Source organism: Biomphalaria glabrata, chromosome 5, assembly GCF_947242115.1.
Source record: "Biomphalaria glabrata chromosome 5, xgBioGlab47.1, whole genome shotgun sequence".
NCBI lineage: Eukaryota > Metazoa > Mollusca > Gastropoda > Planorbidae > Biomphalaria > Biomphalaria glabrata.
In genome coordinates this window covers 30,647,379-30,666,457 of record NC_074715.1, presented here as the reverse complement: position 1 = coordinate 30,666,457, position 19,079 = coordinate 30,647,379, and the positions used below count along the sequence as shown (strand labels likewise).

At 39.2% G+C, this 19,079-nt stretch overlaps 2 protein-coding genes across 2 annotated transcripts in view; one reads left to right on the top strand and one right to left on the bottom strand.

Annotated features, from left to right (window-relative positions):
• Positions 1–933: 933 nt before the first annotated feature.
• Positions 934–19,079, top strand: part of LOC106073238 (nucleolar protein 4-like) — a 116,224-nt gene continuing 98,078 nt past the window's right edge. Inside the window, exon 1 of the mRNA XM_013233742.2 lies at positions 934–1,120. The gene's annotated coding sequence lies outside the window, so the exon portion shown is untranslated. The remainder of the gene's footprint in view (positions 1,121–19,079) is intronic.
• Positions 3,004–4,068, bottom strand: LOC129926320 (uncharacterized). The gene has a single exon (XM_056029637.1). The coding sequence runs from the start codon at positions 4,066–4,068 to the stop codon at positions 3,004–3,006; it is 1,065 nt and encodes a 354-aa protein (XP_055885612.1).

Below are 19,079 nucleotides of genomic sequence, written 5' to 3'. Positions count from 1 at the left end.
TCTGTACACGCCACTACTAAATAATGTGCTCTCTTGTACACCCTCACATCCTTCCATCGACTTCCACCTCTGTACACGCCACTACTAAATAATGTGCTCTCTTGTACGCCCTCACACCCTTCCATCGACTTCCACCTCTGTACACGCCACTACTAAATAATGTGCTCTCTTGTACACCCTCACATCCTTCCATCGACTTCCACCTCTGTACACGCCACTACTAAATAATGTGCTCTCTTGTAAACCCTCACATCCTTCCATCGACTTCCACCTCTGTAAACGCCACTACTAAATAATGTGCTCTCTTGTACACCCTCACATCCTTCCATCGACTTCCACCTCTGTACACGCCACTACTAAATAATGTGCTCTCTTGTACACCCTCACATCCTTCCATCGACTTCCACCTCTGTAAACGCCACTACTAAATAATGTGCTCTCTTGTACACCCTCACATCGACTTACACCTTAGCCCATCACCCTATGTACGCCAGTCTTCCCTTAGTAGTTTCGCGGCGCCCCTCGCCCAACACAAGTTCTCCTTTTTAACGCCCTACTGTTCTCTTCCCCCCTCCCCACCTTCTCTATTTTTTTCTCTCTTCCTCGTTTCCTCTGCTTCCCCCCCCCCCCCATCAAGTTAGCGGGAGGAGAGAAGGTGGAGAGGGGTGCGAGTCGGTGGTTTGCGCTCACTCACTGAGACGAGTTCTCCGACCACGTGGCTGCTGACACCAAAACTAGTGGAGCACGGGGGACACACAGGGCACATACAAACACATCGGTGACAACCTCTCTCCTCTACCTCTCCCCCCTCTTCTCTCCCATTCTCGCTCTCTCTCAAACACGCGGACCTCCTGCCTTAGCCCAGTGAGCATACTTGTCTGTGTATATGTATAAGCTATGTGTGTGTGTGTGTGTGCGTGAGTGTCTATATGTGTCACCCCACTCACTTGATACTCAGCCGTAACAAAAAAGGGGGAGGGGTGATCGTTTTGTTGTTCTACAGAAATAAGTCAAATTTCTATTGTACGAATTCTACTCCCATTGGTGAGGATAGATCCGGGCTAGTCACCTACAGACTTAACAGGGAGCAGAGACAAAGAGAATTCGTCCTTCTAATCACGTGAGTTCAATGTTAGTTCATTTTACGGGAAGGTTTGTTTCGGCTTGTTTGTAAACATGAGTGTGTGTGTTTGGTATGTGTGAGTATGTGTTTGTGCTCACTTCAATTAGCTCACCTCTTTAGTGACACGCACATTTCTTGTTGGTCACTTGTTATTCACCTGTAATGGGTTCACAGTACACAAGTCGCGTTTACCTGTAGCCCGCACCGTTTGTAACATGATGGCCAAGGCCGGCCTGGACAAGGGGTCAAGACGAGGCGCTCACGTCTATCCACGCGAAAACCAAAGTTTGCATGTTAAATAAAATGTCTAAGACGATGTCTTGAAGTCCAACGACTATACATGATTTATGTATACGTGATACATATATAATTACATAGAATTATATATAAATATAACTCTTATATAAATATAAAAGTATAAGTCTCAAACATAAATATATTATATAAATTTCATATATATACATATTATATATATACATATAATAAAATAATAATAATAACAAAAATAATCTTTATTGTCCGTTAGGACATTTGTCTTACAATTTGTGCATTACACCAAACAAAACAGTATAACTATAAAAAACAAAATATGGTGCTTATTATTTGCTTCAATCTCCCGATTCTGTGGGTCTTTGGTCACAAAGTCAAAGAAATAAAAACTGACCCCTGATGCCCCCTCCCCCTACAATGTTGAACAAGTCATTTTTGAAACTGGAGCTACACTTGAATAAGACAAGGCTGTACACTTCACCAACTCTTTTCAAAATCCTCCTTTAAATGAAAGTGGGAGATGCTCTAGAGGACTACGAAGGTGCTGTAAGCATTGGAGAAAGAAGAATTACTAACGTACGCTTTGTGGACGACATAGATGGTCTTGCAGAGGCAGAAGAAGAATCAGTTGACTGATGCGTATAGACTTCCGCAGCATAAGGTATGCAAATCAATGCCGAAGAAATGCAAAGGGACATTTGTATTGGAGGCTAAAAGCAGACAAGTGTCAGTAGTTTTAAATACCTCTATCATCTTAGAGGAGGTAACCAAACCTGAACCACTGCACAGTCCACAGCAGCACTTGCACAACTCAAAATAATTTGGAAATATAAAGGCATAGGCCGAGACATTAAAATCAGACTGACGCGCTCCCTGGTCACGGCTACATTCTTAATATACTTGCGAATTTTGGTGGCTGATTACAGATCTATAGAGGAGAATCCTAGCAATGGAATTGAGATGCTAAAGGTATCACTTAAAAAGAATGCAATACAAATAAAGAGATTATAAACTAGGTACAGCTAGGTGTTGATGTATTGTTGTGATGATGGTCTGGTCTATATCTAGGTGTTGATGCATTGTTGTGATGATGGTCTGGTCTATATCTAGGTGTTGATGCATTGTTGTGATGATGGTCTGGTCTATATGTAGGTGTTGATGTATTGTTGTGATGATGGTCTGGTCTATAGCTAGGTGTTGATGTATTGCTGTGATGATGGTCTGGTCTATATCTAGGTGTTGATGTATTGCTGTGATGATGATCTGGTCTATAGCTAGGTGTTGATGTATTGCTGTGATGATGGTCTGGTCTATATCTAGGTGTTGATGCATTGTTGTGATGATGGCCTGGTCTATAGCTAGGTGTTGATGTATTGCTGTGATGATGGTCTGGTCTATATCTAGGTGTTGATGTATTGCTGAGATGATGATCAGGTCTATATCTAGGTGTTGATGCATTGCTGTGATGATGGTCTGGTCTATAGCTAGGTGTTGATGTATTGCTGTGATGATGGCCTGGTCTATATCTAGGTGTTGATGTATTGTTGTAATGATGGTCTGGTCTATAGCTAGGTGTTGATGTATTGCTGTGATGATGATCTGGTCTATAGCTAGGTGTTATGTATTGCTGTGATGATGGTCTGGTCTATATCTAGGTGTTGATGTATTGCTGTGATGATGGTCTGGTCTATATCTAGGTGTTGATGCATTGTTGTGATGATGGTCTGGTCTATATCTAGTTTTTGATGCCTTGTTGTGATGATGGTCTGGTCTATATCTAGGTGTTGATGCATTGTTGTGATGATGGTCTGGTCTATAAGTAGGTGTTGATGCATTGTTGTGATGATGGTCTGGTCTATAGCTAGGTGTTGATGCATTGTTGTGATGATGGTCTGGTCTATATCTAGGTGTTGATGCATTGTTGTGATGATGGTCTGGTCTATAGCTAGGTGTTGATGTATTGCTGTGATGATGATCTGGTCTATAGCTAGGTGTTGATGTATTGTTGTGATGATGGTCTGGTCTATAAGTAGTTGTTGATGCATTGTTGTGATGATGGTCTGGTCTATAAGTAGGTGTTGATGTATTGTTGTGATGATGGTCTGGTCTATAGGTAGGTGTTGATGCATTGTTGTGATGATGGTCTGGTCTATAAGTAGGTGTTGATGTATTGTTGTGATGATGGTCTGGTCTATAAGTAGGTGTTGATGTATTGTTGTGATGATGGTCTGGTCTATAAGTAGGTGTTGATGTATTGTTGTGATGATGGTCTGGTCTATAAGTAGGTGTTGATGTATTGTTGTGATGATGGTCTGGTCTATAAGTAGGTGTTGATGTATTGTTGTGATGATGGTCTGGTCTATAAGTAGGTGTTGATGTATTGTTGTGATGATGGTCTGGTCTATAAGTAGGTGTTGATGTATTGTTGTGATGATGGTCTGGTCTATAAGTAGGTGTCGATGTATTGTTGTGATGATGGTCTGGTCTATAAGTAGGTGTTGATGTATTGTTGTGATGATGGTCTGGTCTATAAGTAGGTGTTGATGTATTGTTGTGATGATGGTCTGGTCTATAAGTAGGTTTTGATGTATTGTTGTGATGATGGTCTGGTCTATAGGTAGGTGTTGATGTATTGCTGTGATGATGGCCTGGTCTATAGCTAGGTGTTGATGCATTGCTGTGGTGATGGCCTGGTCTTCCGCTAAGTGTTACGATACCAAAGAAATATATAATCGTTAACGGTAATGTGTTGATTTCATGGTTGCCGTTGGGTCATGAATTATTATTAGTATTATTATTGGTTTGACTATTGAGTTATACCATGTATTAAGTTTGTTTAGGAAAAGTAGGAACTGTAGATATGAGAGAATTAAATTGAGTGGGCAGAAGAGAAGGAGAGAAATGAAGAAGACGAGAGAGGAAGAGAGAGAGAGAGAGAAAGAGAGAGAGAGAGAGAATAAGAGAAAGGGAGAGACGGAGAGCAGTAACGTGAGAATCTCGTTGAGTTTGACATGTTCAATAGTTTGCTTTAGTTTTCTAGTGTTTTCTTTAAAGGGAAACTTCGATTGTTTTTTAAATTTGAGTTATTGACATATTTAAATTCTGCGTAAAAAGTTGTAATAATAAACATTTTAACTTTTTTTATTTAAATGCTTAGAAACATTTATATTTAATAAATTAGTCAGTAAATTCTTGACATCTCAAAAAAAAACGGGGTTCTATGAGATTTTGTTTTAAGCTAGTTCATACGTCACTTCCATCAACAATACTGGAAGAGAAACTAGATTTGACCAATCGTATCACTTCATTCTTACAGTAGCTGTTAGGCTGTTAGGCTTAGTGACGGCCTAGTCTAGAGCTATGATACAGTTATATATTAGGATAATGAACTCGAGAAAAAGAGTAACATTTTCATCTAAGCCTCTCTCTGTCCCAAGAAGTAAATAGATCGTGTGTCTGACTGATTCGAACAAACTGGTCAGTGTAAGGCTAGTCGAGACTATGTGTAGTCGGTCAAGACAAGACAACCAAGCGATAGTGTTTGTTGTGTGTTGAGTGGTCTGGCGAGAAAATACACACTGCCGTGATTAGTCAAGCATGTAAATCTACTTTTAATACGCATTTTTTCTTTGCTTACAAGATCCTAGATCTAACTGCATAGATCAAGATATATTTCTTTTACGAGAATGTAAACTTTGCTGTATGGTCTCCTGTTATACAATAAGTCAATAGATTAAAACACATTTGTGACGTCACATAGAAACCCGGTGAAAGTCTGACTGTTTTGGATGCGCAGGAAAATTACGTCGGAAAAACATCAATTACTAAGTTATTATTGCAAAAAAACAAAAAAAAAAAAAAAGACTCATATATTCATTATCTGTAAATCAAAACACATATTATATCAAAAATGGTCAAAACCATCGGAGTTTCCCTTTTGCTTTGTAGTCCACAAGCCCAATTCTTTCAAAGTGTCACATATGTAGACACTGTGTTCATAATCACAGGAATTGAGTTTCCTTTAATACTAGGATAGGGTTGTGGTTTACACAAATAGGTAATACTACACAACTGTATAGCATGGTGCTGCTATGAATTAGAGACATTTCTAATGTTTACTCATAGTATTAATTGTTGTATCTTAACAAGTGAACTAATATCGTAATTTTAAACAAAGAAAAAAAAAATCATAATATTCTCTAAAGCAAGATTACTTTCAAATTGCAAATTTTTAAAATAATAATATTGATTGATTATTACTTTAATTTGTATATATTTTTTAAAGCTTAATGACAGTAATGACAATTTATAGTTGCCTTCTTAGTTAGACAACACCTTTTTTTTTCATGTTTATTTTCTTTCCCTATGGACCCCTGTTAGTTGTGGGCCCCTGTTAGTTGTGGGCCCCTTTTAGTTGGTGGCCCTGGCGCAATGAACCTTCTCACACGAGGGTTGTTATGCCACTACATTGAGCCTGGTCGTGCGGTTTGCTCGCTGGACTGTCGTTTGGACTTATCGATGGTCCCGGGTTCAAACCCTGCCCGCTCCCATCCCCCGTCGTCCTGCGGGAGGTTTGGACTAGGAAGTAAACTATCTTCAACTCTGAAGGAACATCCGAAACATGTAAAACATTTTACTAACAAAACATTTTACAAACATGTGTAGTTCTTCTGGGATGTCTTTTACATTTGTTACATCTATGTGTCTCCTCCGTCTATTATGTACTCTTTTGTGTCCATCTCAGAGCAGTCGTGGTCAAAGCATGTCCACCTTCTAGGTATATGACTTACCCTTCTCAACTGTTCTTGTTTACTTACCTCTGTGAGTGTCAGATGTCATTTCCTCTATCACTTGAGTGTTTTGCCCTCATTCCGAACATACTAAGTATGCTATGACGTATCTCGTGGGATATTCTTATCTTCATAGCTTTCCATTTATGTTCTTTTTGACGTCTTTAAATTACGTGACCATTTGAGAGCTCAACTTTCTAATTGTTTGTCTTCTAATGCGAGCACTTGGATTACTTCGCTCTTGTTCTAAAAGACCCCCCCCCCAGTGACCAGTGTTAGTCATTTGGTCTCTCACACTGACTTACTTGTCAAACTGTTTTGTTGTCTGGTCTGAACATCAGCATAATCATAGTCAGGATAATCATAATCAGGATAATCATAATATTCTTTAAGTTTAGAGGCAGTGGTTCATGGTATTCCTCCTTTGTATAGTGCTATGCATGAACCTAAAAGATTAACCTTTGTTTGGAAATAATTAGCATCCTCTCTAAACAGTGTTAGTTGTATTAGATGTGATTGTTTTTATATTATGTCTGACGCTACAGGTGTCAATCCGCTGACACTGATACCTCGTCCAGGCGGTAAATGTGAACTGCAATTAGTCAGTCTACAATGATACATCGTGTCACGGTAAACAAAGCTCTGTACCACATGGTCACATGACCAGACACCGAAAACACGTTACAGAAAAGACTGGCGAACAACTTAGGACTATTCGAGTATTCAATCAATACATTCTATTCTAAATATTCCATGTCTGTCCAACGCTTAGCAATGTAAATTTAACATTAAAAATGCTAAAATTTAGTCTCTCTAAAACGGGAATACTTATGTGCATGGGCGTAGCCAGGATTTTTTTTTTTCGGTTTTTCTTATTAGGGCCACGAGTTTTTGTACGATAAGGTGACGGTGAGAAAAGATTCATGGTGACATCCAAAACAATCCCACACACTCCATAACCTAGGTCAAAATAGAGTAAGTACTGTTATCACTTTTCCAGCGATGTTTCCTAACACGCTTCTGTGAATATCTCCTGACTGGGGAGAGAGTGGAGAGTCATCGTTGCGCACATACAGTTCACATTTTTACGAGGCGAGTCTCTGGTTTGTCGATAGAAAAACAATAAATGCGTTTAGTTTGAACTAGAAACTAACAAGAACAAAGCATTTCATGTTCCAATGACTGAGCTGCAAAGTATAAGATCTATACAATTACTCACATTTCCAGGTGGCTTACAGTCAAGTAAATGAACATCATGTAGTCTAATGAAATTGTTCATAGAATTTGTTTCTAAAAATAAGCTTGGTCTTGAAATAACATTGTACTCTTCCTCCCCTCCCCCCTCCCCATCCCGGTCCGACTTCTCAATTTTTGTAAGAGAAACACTCGTTAAGTAGTCTTTGACCTTGTGTGCTGTCTTTTGTGCTGTCATGATGGTGACCTTGACTTGATTAGGCAGGTCAGAGGTCAAGTATTTGCTTTTAAGGAGCACACTAGTGAGCGCCTCTAGACAATAACACTATCAGTTCCTTGTCTTTTGTACAGTCTCGCTAGACTTTTTCCTCACCAAAAGTACCATCGGGGCTACATACAGTGACAGTTATACGTAAACATAAAAGTACCATGTTTCTCATAGGGGCTACATACAGTGACAGTTATACGTAAACATAAAAGTACCATGTTTCTCATAGGGGCTACATACAGTGACAGTTATACGTAAACATAAAAGTACCATGTTTCTCATAGGGGCTACATACAGTGACAGTTATACGTAAACATAAAAGTACCATGTTTCTCATGGGGGCTACATACAGTGACAGTTATACGTAAACATAAAAGTACCATGTTTATCATGGGGGCTACATACTGTGACAGTTATACGTAAACATAAAAGTACCATGTTTCTCATGGGGGCTACATACAGTGACAGTTGTACGTAAACATGCATCAGTCTTGCGCTAACTATTGTAAGGTAGTCACGAGACAAAACCATAACGCTACTTTCTATATTTCTTAGAATCAGACCTGGATTAAAGGATTTGCAAAGGGAACGACGTGGTCTCGATGCTTCAAGGGCCTTGCGATTACTCTTATTATTCTTCGCATAAACTATAAAGTGTGGGGTAGATATGCTTTCAGCGCACTCCAAGCCCCTGGCTATAAGAGCTGACGGGACCTCTCACTTTTTAATAGTGGGGCCAATCTTGCCTCTTCCCAGAATGGCTCCCGTAGTCCAAACCTACCTCGATTTACACGAGTCCAATGTTCAACTCATTCAATCAAGTTTCTCCATGTTCGATCATCTTGACCTATTCTGAGATCTGTTGACACAAAATCTAAATGTTCCCTTGTTAATAAGCAAACATGACTGTCGAAGGTTTCACATAAGGGCCACTACAGAATCTAACAATTTCGCTTTTACAGAAAAGAACAAATTTAATAACTTCAAGTCAACGTCTTTTTTTTTTATCGTTCCCGTATTCATAGTAGACTTCTTTGGAAACATCAGATAGGGGTCATCAAAGTATTGCTACCCCATAACGTAGTATAAAATGTTGATATTCAATAGGTTTGTACAATGATATACTAACTTCAATTTGATATCTCGACTCCAAACACTGACAATGGTAAACAAAACGTGAATTTCTTTTTAATGCCGGATGTTAGAATCACAGTTAATGACCCGAGAGTCGAAGCTTAGGTCTCCTGACGAGATATGTTGTTCTTAACAGGTAATAGACACGCCAGTACGGGCCGGTTAGACCAGGCACCAATGTCGTCTAACGTCTTTGTGTTAAATACCTTTTGTGTGAGCAGCCAACAACTTCCCTGGACACGTAGTTTAGTGCTCACCCTGCTAAACAATGACAAGGACAGAACAATAGACGTGAAAGGAAATGCTTGGAGAAAGGGAGACATTCCAGCCCCCACCCCTCACTCCTCTTTCTTCTCTATGGCACCTTGGGAGGGGCAGGGGAAACAATTTTATCAATCAAATCGATCTATAACTGAGGGGAAGTGCGGTGTGTGTGTGTGGTAAGTTTGTGTGTGTGTATGAAGGTGAGGGCGGGTATCAGGAAAGGATCGTGGATCTAATAGTAACAAAGTCCTTTCATCTGGCCGTATATCTATGATGTGTTTAAGTGTCGGGAAGCGAAGTGGGCTGAACACTGTACGGTGGAAGCTTGAAGTTTCTATAGTGTCAGTTCTGAAACTTTTAAGCATCGTTCCCAGTCAACACCAAGTTGTATGTTACTTCCATTTTGTCATTGGGTGATCGTATGGTGTCTCATATATCTTCCTATGTATGGTGTCTCATATCTTCCTTTGTATGGTGTCTCATATCTTCCTGTGTATGGTGTCTCATATATCTTCCTGTGTATGGTGTCTCATATATCTTCCTGTGTATGGTGTCTCATATATCTTCCTGTGTATGGTGTCTCATATATCTTCCTGTGTATGGTGTCTCATATATCTTCCTGTGTATGGTGTCTCATATCTTCCTGTGTATGGTGTCTCATATATCTTCCTGTGTATGGTGTCTCATATATCTTCCTGTGTATGGTGTCTCATATTTTCCTGTGTATGGTGTCTCATATCTTCCTGTGTACGGTGTCTCATATATCTTCCTGTGTATGGTGTCTCATATATCTTCCTGTGTATGGTGTCTCATATCTTCCTGTGTATGGTGTCTCATATATCTTCCTGTGTATGGTGTCTCATATATCTTCATGTGTATGGTGTCTCATATATCTTCCTGTGTATGGTGTCTCATATATCTTTCTGTGTATGGTGTCTCATATATCTTCCTGTGTATGGTGTCTCATATATCTTCCTGTGTATGGTGTCTCATATATCTTCCTGTGTATGGTGTCTCATATTTTCCTGTGTATGGTGTCTCATATATCTTCCTGTGTATGGTGTCTCATATCTTCCTGTGTATGGTGTCTCATATATCTTCCTGTGTATGGTGTCTCATATCTTCCTTTGTGTGGTGTCTCATATCTTCCTTTGTGTGGTGTCTCATATCTTTCTTTGTATGGTGTCTCATATCTTACTGTGTGTGGTGTCTCATATATCTTCCTGTGTGTGGTGTCTCATATCTTACTGTGTATGGTGTCTCATATCTTCCTGTGTATGGTGCCTCATATCTTACTGTGTATGGTGTCTCATATATCTTCCTGTGTATGGTGTCTCATATCTTACTGTGTGTGGTGTCTCATATCTTACTGTGTATGGTGTCTCATATCTTCCTGTGTATGGTGTCCCATATATCTTCCTATGTATGGTGTCTCATATCTTACTGTGTGTGGTGTCTCATATCTTCCTGTGTATGGTGTCTCATATCTTCCTGTGTATGGTGTCTCATATCTTCCTGTGTATGGTGTCTCATATCTTCCTGTGTATGGTGTCTCATATCTTCCTGTGTATACTGTACCATATCTCTATAAAGTTTTAGCTTTATAGTGCCCTAATAAGGAATGTCTCTGCTATACATTCACTGGTATTTATTTACATGACCTGACTCTCATGAACATGTGTGTTCCAATGGTTTTCTTTATATTTTAATATAAGCATATATTATTTCTTTATCTTCTCTTTCTTCTTCATTATCAACAGATCTCTATTTTCTATATTGATCTAGTGGTAAGCAAGTTTGGTCCTGACCTGTGATACTATATTTAATTTAAAGTCGCCATCATCATTCGTCCCATAAATTACGTCGTAGTGGTGCTGTAATGGTTTGCGTAGCCGAATCCCTCCGTTCTACTTGGTCAGCAGGATATCAAGAAAGAAGCTGGTCCATCCTTACATGTTGTCCAGTCAGTTTTTCTTTGGACGACCCTTTCTTCGTGCTCCCTCCGCTGGACCTTGTAGAATTTGTGTTTTACTCTTGAGTCGTGTCTTACACTATGACCAAACCAGATCAGCTTTAGTCTTTTCTAGTATTAAGGAGTTCCTCATCCGTTTTTTTTTTAACAGTCCGAGTGTTGACTTTTAGAAGTACGGAAGGCCTACATAGCCACTTGTTTTCTTTTCCTTATATTTGATAGTCTGCATTTGTTTTTTGGTAGCATGTACACAATACATGAATTCTTCTTTCAGCCTCAGAGTTCAATGTCACAACCAAGTAGGGAATGGGGAATGGGGAATGCTAGCGAAGAATGCAGTTTAAATTTGACTTGGAAGCTGAACTCCAGATTTTCCATAATTTACTCATGATGGCAGATGACAAGCTCTAACAGATTTTATAGGTCCTCAATCCCTTGTTTAGTCCGACCATTGGTAATTAAATGAGTCAACGTCTTCAAATGTACTAAATTTAATTTTGCTAAGTAATTAAACACCAATCGGGGATAATTCATTGAGGCATATTTAATGAAATAAGCGGAAAAAAATTATATTGCAAAATCCACCAGGTTTTCACTGTTAAGGGGAGACTACAATGAAATTTGTTTTTCTCTTTCAAGTCTCATGGCAATGCCAGATATTGGCTATATAATTTTAACTAATAATAATAGTAATATTAACACAACAAATGTCATGGAATACATAAATAAATCCTGAAGGGTCGGAGAGTGCCCACGTTCAACCATCACGTGATATAACACACCAATCGATGTTTGTATGAAGAGCACAATGCCACATAGAAGTAGATTTCAAAATTATCATCACTTTAACAAAACTTTTGAATTAAACTACATCAGTATTGATAAAGTAGAGAACTATCTACCATGCACAGCTGAGCTTACACACATACGTTATTTACAGTCTTACTTGAATGTTATACACAGGCAAGAAATAAAGCTCCATGATTATCTCATACATCCACAACACACATCAGTGTGTATATTTGAAAGTGTGTGTGTGTGTATGTTTGTGTGTGTGAAGAGAGGAAAATAAAGGTGGTTGGAGTGGACTTAGAAGCGAGACATGCCTCTAGATAAAAAAAGAGATTTAATATGAAATAAGTCAATGAAACGTCCTGGTCAGTTTCTGGTACAAGTTAACTGTGTACTGTACCAGCTAGGCAATGCTATAGACACTTGGTCAGAGATGGGCTAGAATAACGACCTTCCCTTGTCAACCGTCACTGGTGAGCACATTTTTCCCAACGAGGGGGGCAGAGCGTGAGTCAGTGTAACACAGAAGTCACACAAATTTATTTCTTTTTTAAAAGTCTGGCTCAAAGAGACGGGGGGGGGGGGGGAGCACGACCAAGAACTGTCGTGAGTTAAGGGAGAAAAAAAAAGATACGGGCTGAGAGGAGTGGGGAGGGTGAGTGGCTGTTTAAAATGACACAGGTGTTCCTGTCGTTAGGAAGACTAAAGAACCGAGCCCTCTCCGCCATCCTCCCACTCCTCACACAGTTCCCCCCTTTTTTTTTTCTACTCCTGGAGCCAGTTAATTTACCTGTCCCCTTGCCCGCACCGCTATGTTCCTGTGGCACGTGCGCGCTCTGCCCCCTAGAGCTTGAATTATGCTCGAGGAGTGGGAGGGGTGACGGCATGTACACTCCCAGGCGTTGGACGAATGGAAACGTTTACTGCTCTATACTACTGCACTGAGCTTTGGCCAGCCGAATGCTACGATAAAACAGCAAACTGTCTGTACCTTGGAAGAGATATTTGAGAATGTTAGTTTCTAGTGTCAAACAGCTAGTAGAACTAGACCGGCGTAGGCGTATTCAATTCTTAATGCAGGACTGTGGGTGTGCTGCTTTAATTTTAAAATCAACAACGAAACTGTATATAACTTTTATTCTGTATTATACGCAACTTTCAACTTCGATGCATAAAAAACACAAGTGAAAATTGATCCCTTCAACAAAATCTGACTCAAAATCAACGACTTTTCTGACACACGACTTTTCTGACACACGACTTTTCTGACACACGACTTTTCTGACACACGACTTTTCTGACACACGACTTTTCTGACACACGACTTTTCTGACACACGACTTTTCTGACACACGACTTTTCTGACACACGACTTTTCTGACACACGACTTTTCTGACACACGACTTTTCTGACACACGACTTTTCTGACACACGACTTTTCTGACACACGACTTTTCTGACACACGACTTTTCTGACACACGACTTTTCTGTCACACGACTTTTCTGACACACGACTTTTCTGACACACGACTTTTCTGACACACGACTTTTCTGACACACGACTTTTCTGACACACGACTTTTCTGTCACACGACTTTTCTGTCACACGACTTTTCTGTCACACGACTTTCTATTGTATGAATATTTAAATATATATATATTTTATTTGTTAATTCTTTGTTAAGGAGGACAGCATGTTATATTCTTTTTCAAGTGAAGCATTTTTTAATAAAGTAATAGACTAGAGCTCTTGTGTAGATGAATTTAACATGCCCTAATTATCATGGCATTGCTACTCAAAATAAGTGTCACCTATTTTTTAAAATTATAACTGAAAAACTACAACTATTACACTATTTATCAGCCCCGGTAGGGAAAATCTTATTCTGAGTTGGTCTTTCCAGTCTGGATATTAAAAACTGGATAATTGATAATGTCCCGAACATTTTTTTTTTATATTAAATATGCCATTCATGTAAACGTTTTTATGTTCAGACACCCGCACCAATTTGGAAAACAAACTTTCATAGTCTTATAGAGATAATTCTACAGTATGATGCATACGTATTTGGCTGTACAAATAAAATTTCTATTATCTTCTATTCTGTATTTATTATATCTCCTTCTGACTTTGCAATCTATACGGCAGACAATGTAGGTCTACAGGTCATCTGCTTCTGTGGCCAGCGACCAATGAGGGTGTTAAAACCACTTTTACTTTACTTTTCCCAACTAATGTCAAGCACCCATTAGAGTTGGATGGACTCAGAAGCACCTTTAAATTCCCAATTGATAAAACAATGGCGAAACAAGGATAAAATCTCTAAGTTAGCAGAACTCTGTGGCGTTAGGTCTACTAGCCTAGCTTTATCTGCTATCATTTATACTGTATTTATGAATGTTTACATCTCCTTGTTAGACTACATATATTAGGAGACCATTGTTTACATCTCCTTGTTAGACTACATATATTAGGAGACCATTGTTTACATCTCCTTGTTAGACTACATATATTAGGAGACCATTGTTTACATCTCCTTGTTAGACTACATATATGAGGAGACAATTGTTTACATCTCCTTGTTAGACTACATATATGAGGAGACCATTGTTTACATCTCCTTGTTAGACTACATATATGAGGAGACCATTGTTTACATCTCCTTGTTAGACTACATATATTAGGAGACCATTGTTTACATCTCCTTGTTAGACTACATATATGAGGAGACCATTGTTTACATCTCCTTGTTAGACTACATATATTAGGAGACCATTGTTTACATCTCCTTGTTAGACTACATATATTAGGAGACAATTGTTTCTTCCTTTTGGTGAAATGTCGAAATCATGAATCGTCCATGAAACGCATTGATGCTAGCGGCGCTATGTGAATTTAACTGATTTGTTGATTTAAATATAGACACAGGATGGTTTATAATTCTTTGCGTATTTTTCAGTGTTATTTTTTTTTAAAATCAATTTCATTTGGGGTCACTCTATTCACTTCGCCATAGATTCTATGGTAAAAAAAGTTAATATCTTTTCTTAGATGAATCTACTATTCACAATTTTCCAAAAGCGTGTACTTGACATTATACTTAACTTATTAAAGTCAAATAGAGTCTAAAAGGGAAACTGTTGAATTGTACAGAACGTAAAAATAAAAGTCTTGAGTCAGACACAGTCCAGTTACAAAATACCTTAACTTAAATGAACTAACAGACAGTCAGACACAGTCCAGTTACAAAATACCTTAACTTATATGAACTAACAGACAGTCAGACACAGTCCAGTTACTAAATACCGTAACTAAAATGAACTAACAGACAGTCAGACACAGTCCAGTTACTAAATACCGTAACTTAAATGAACTAACATCAGTCAGACACAGTCCAGTTACTAAATACCGTAACTTAAATGAACTAACAGACAGTCAGACACAGTCCAGTTACTAAATACCGTAACTTAAATGAACTAACAGACAGTCAGACACAGTCCAGTTACTAAATACCATCACTTAAATGAACTAACAGAGAGTCTTACAAAGTCCAGCTAGAAAATACCATCACTTAAATGAACTAACAGAGAGTCTTACAAAGTCCAGCTAGAAAATACCATCACTTAAATGAACTAACAGAGAGTCTTACAAAGTCCAGCTAGAAAATACCATCACTTAAATGAACTAACAGAGAGTCTTACAAAGTCCAGCTAGAAAATACCATCACTTAAATGAACTAACAGAGAGTCTTACAAAGTCCAGCTAGAAAATACCATCACTTAAATGAACTAACAGAGAGTCTTACAAAGTCCAGCTAGAAAATACCATCACTTAAATGAACTCATAGCAGTAGCTGTCCGGCCAGTCGGATCCACAGAGTGGGTGCTAAAAGTAAGGTGTGTTCTCGCGGCCACCGAGTATCGATCTCAGACCTTGTTGCAAAGAAAGCCCACAACTGACCGAACGTGTTAGGTAAGACAGGGCGTGGTTTATCCTGGCATCAATTCCCTCCTGGGTGGCATACGAAGGAACTAGGGTCTGCATGGACATGTTTATAGAGTTTTTTAAAAATACATTTTAAAAGTTGATCTCTGGGACATTATTTCCTTTAATACTAAAGAAGTCTCAGAACACATCAATCATTATTTATATGTTTGGGAGTATACCATTATTTGATAGGTCTGAAGAGTATTATTATTGGATAGGTTTGGAGAGTTGTTTTTTTTATTTGGTTTGGATAGGTTTGGAGAAAATTAATATTTGATTTGTTTGGAGAGTATTATTATTGGATATGTTTGGAGAGTGATAATATTTGATAGGTTTGGAGAGTATTGCTATTTGATAGGTTATAAGAACTGAACTGAATTGGACAGGTTTCGAAGAACATCTTTATTTGTTGAGTTGAAAGATTTAATAATAAGTACTTCCCAACGTTCAGACCTTAGGGCAGCAGACGATGTAAAGGTTATCCATTTCTTTGTGCACGAGCACGGTGTCATGGAGCCAGTAGAACGTTGGCTGGACTCAGGGGCGTCCTAAAAAATCATGAAATTCATATTTCTACTCATCTCTGAGATTCGAACCCAGGACCTCAGGTTTGGAACACCTCACCCACCGCGCCCGTTTTGATAGATTTGGGGAACATATTATTTGATAGGTTTGGGGAACATTATTATTTGATAGGTTTGGGAAACATTGTTATTCGATTTCTCTTTTTAAACTTTTTTTTACATATTCGTTCTTTATGTTAGGGAGGATCTTCGTTAAACAAACTCCGTACTGTGGAAGATCCTTAAAAGACTTCGTACTGTAAAGGATATTCGTAAAACCTGATACTGTCGAAGATCTTTGTTAAACCTGGTACTGTCGAAGATCTTTGTTAGATCTGGTACTGTCGAAGATCTTTGTTAAACCTGGTACTGTCGAAGATCTTTGTTAGATCTGGTACTGCCGAAGATCTTTGTTAGACCTGGTACTGTCGAAGATCTTTGTTAGATCTGGTACTGTCGAAGATCTTTGTTAGATCTGGTACTGTCGAAGATCTTTTTATAATCTGGTACTGCCGAAGATCTTTGTTAGATCTGGTACTGTCGAAGATCTTTGTTAGACCTGGTACTGTCGAAGATCTTTGTTAGATCTGGTACTGTCGAAGATCTTTGTTAAACCTGATACTGTCGAAGATCTTTGTTAGATCTGGTACTGCCGAAGATCTTTGTTAGACCTGGTACTGTCGAAGATCTTTGTTAGATCTGGTACTGTCGAAGATCTTTGTTAGATCTGGTACTGTCGAAGATCTTTTTATAATCTGGTACTGCCGAAGATCTTTGTTAGATCTGGTACTGTCGAAGATCTTTGTTAGATCTGGTACTGCCGAAGATCTTTGTTAGATCTGGTACTGTCGAAGATCTTTGTTAGATCTGGTACTGTCGAAGATCTTTGTTAAACCTGGTACTGCCGAAGATCTTTGTTAGATCTGGTACTGCCGAAGATCTTTGTTAGATCTGGTACTGCCGAAGATCTTTGTTAGATCTGGTACTGTCGAAGATCTTTGTTAAACCTGGTACTGCCGAAGATCTTTGTTAAACCTGGTACTGCCGAAGATCTTTGTTAAACCTGGTACTGTCGAAGATCTTTGTTAAACCTGGTACTGTCGAAGATCTTTGTTAAACCTGGTACTGCCGAAGATCTTTGTTAGACCTGGTACTGTCGAAGATCTTTGTTAGATCTGGTACTGTCGAAGATCTTTGTTAGATCTGGTACTGCCGAAGATCTTTGTTAGATCTGGTACTGTCGAAGATCTTTGTTAGATCTGGTACTGTCGAAGATCTTTTTATAATCTGGTACTGCCGAAGATCTTTGTTAGATCTGGTACTGTCGAAGATCTTTGTTAGATCTGGTACTGTCGAAGATCTTTGTTAGATCTGGTACTGTCGAAGATCTTTGTTAGATCTGGTACTGTAGAAGATCTTTGTTAGACCTGGTACTGCCGAAGATCTTTATAAAAACTTAGTACTTTAGGAGATCTTTTTATAACCTAATACTATGAAATTCTGTGGCATTTTACGTCTCGAGAGACGATCTTTTCCCTTTGCAACTTCTTGTGTGACTAAAGAGGCCACTCCATGATTCACAGCTGCGGACGCAGGTTGGGCATCACCAGGCGCCGTTGCATTATCACCCTTCTTTCTGCTTCTGTTGTGTATGACATCTGTAATCCGAGACCCTTTCTATAGGCTCTCTCTTCATGTGGATCTATCCAGTGCTACTTTTTCCCAGCTGCTAGTGTCGATTTTGAAGATCATCATGTCGCGTTTGCATACATCCGTATGCCGTAAACGTGGGCGAGCAGAGTCTCTCCTGCCTTCTATTAGATCGCTATACAGAATGTCTTGTGGAAGTCGACCTACTGGCATTCTACGAACGAAGCCAAGGCGTCTGCTGCTGAAAACAGAGCGGATGTCCTGGCACCCTACTCATAGTAGCACTTCTTCATTGGTTATTTTTTCTTGCCACCTTATTTTAAAGATCCGCCTTAGGCATCGGAGGTGGAAGACATTCAGCTTTTTTTCCAGCCATGAGTAGGTTGACCATTTTTCACTTTCATATAGCAAGGTGCTGATCTCACAGGTCCGGTAGACTAAGGCTTTAGTATTGTTAGTCAGCAATATGTATCTAGGCTGCGGGCAAAAACCAAGGTTAGGAAGATACTTATCAGGGAACTCCTGTATGCTGATGATGCAGCTCCTATGAAATATCTTTCTAAGATCTAGTACTATTTTAAATGTAACCACACCCCATGTCTCTTGACCATTAACATGTTCCCATGCCTGGACTTTGTTCACCTTCTCTTATGTTTATCTTCCTGAAGAAATAAAGAATCTAAGAAATGAAGGTGCGAAACGTTTCCAACATTCTGACAGGACACCGAAGCAACACGATGAGAATCTTGTCAGAAACCGTGTCGCCTGAATGTCCCGGTCCAAGACGTCCCTGGTTCAATAAATTCCAGATCTATGATAATTTTTCCCGGTCAGACTTCCCCTCTTTCTCTGATCTTTCCGATACGCCTCTGGGTCCCGAGTCTTAATCTGTTTCTTCCTGTCTGATTCCTTATATTATAACTAAGAGAGATAATCACGACAGTAAGCTCTATTTATCTCCCCCTGACCATCACAGAAAACAAAACCCCTACCTCTGGACTCGATACCGCCATTAGCTTAGTCCTAGTATCGCATTTACGAGTGGGTATCGTCCTCCCGGGAACTGTGG

Excerpts from the sequence above, each read along its gene's own strand:
- LOC129926320 (XM_056029637.1), bottom strand. The coding sequence starts at position 4,068 with ATGCATCAACACCTAGCTATAGACCAGGCCATCATCACAGCAATACAT.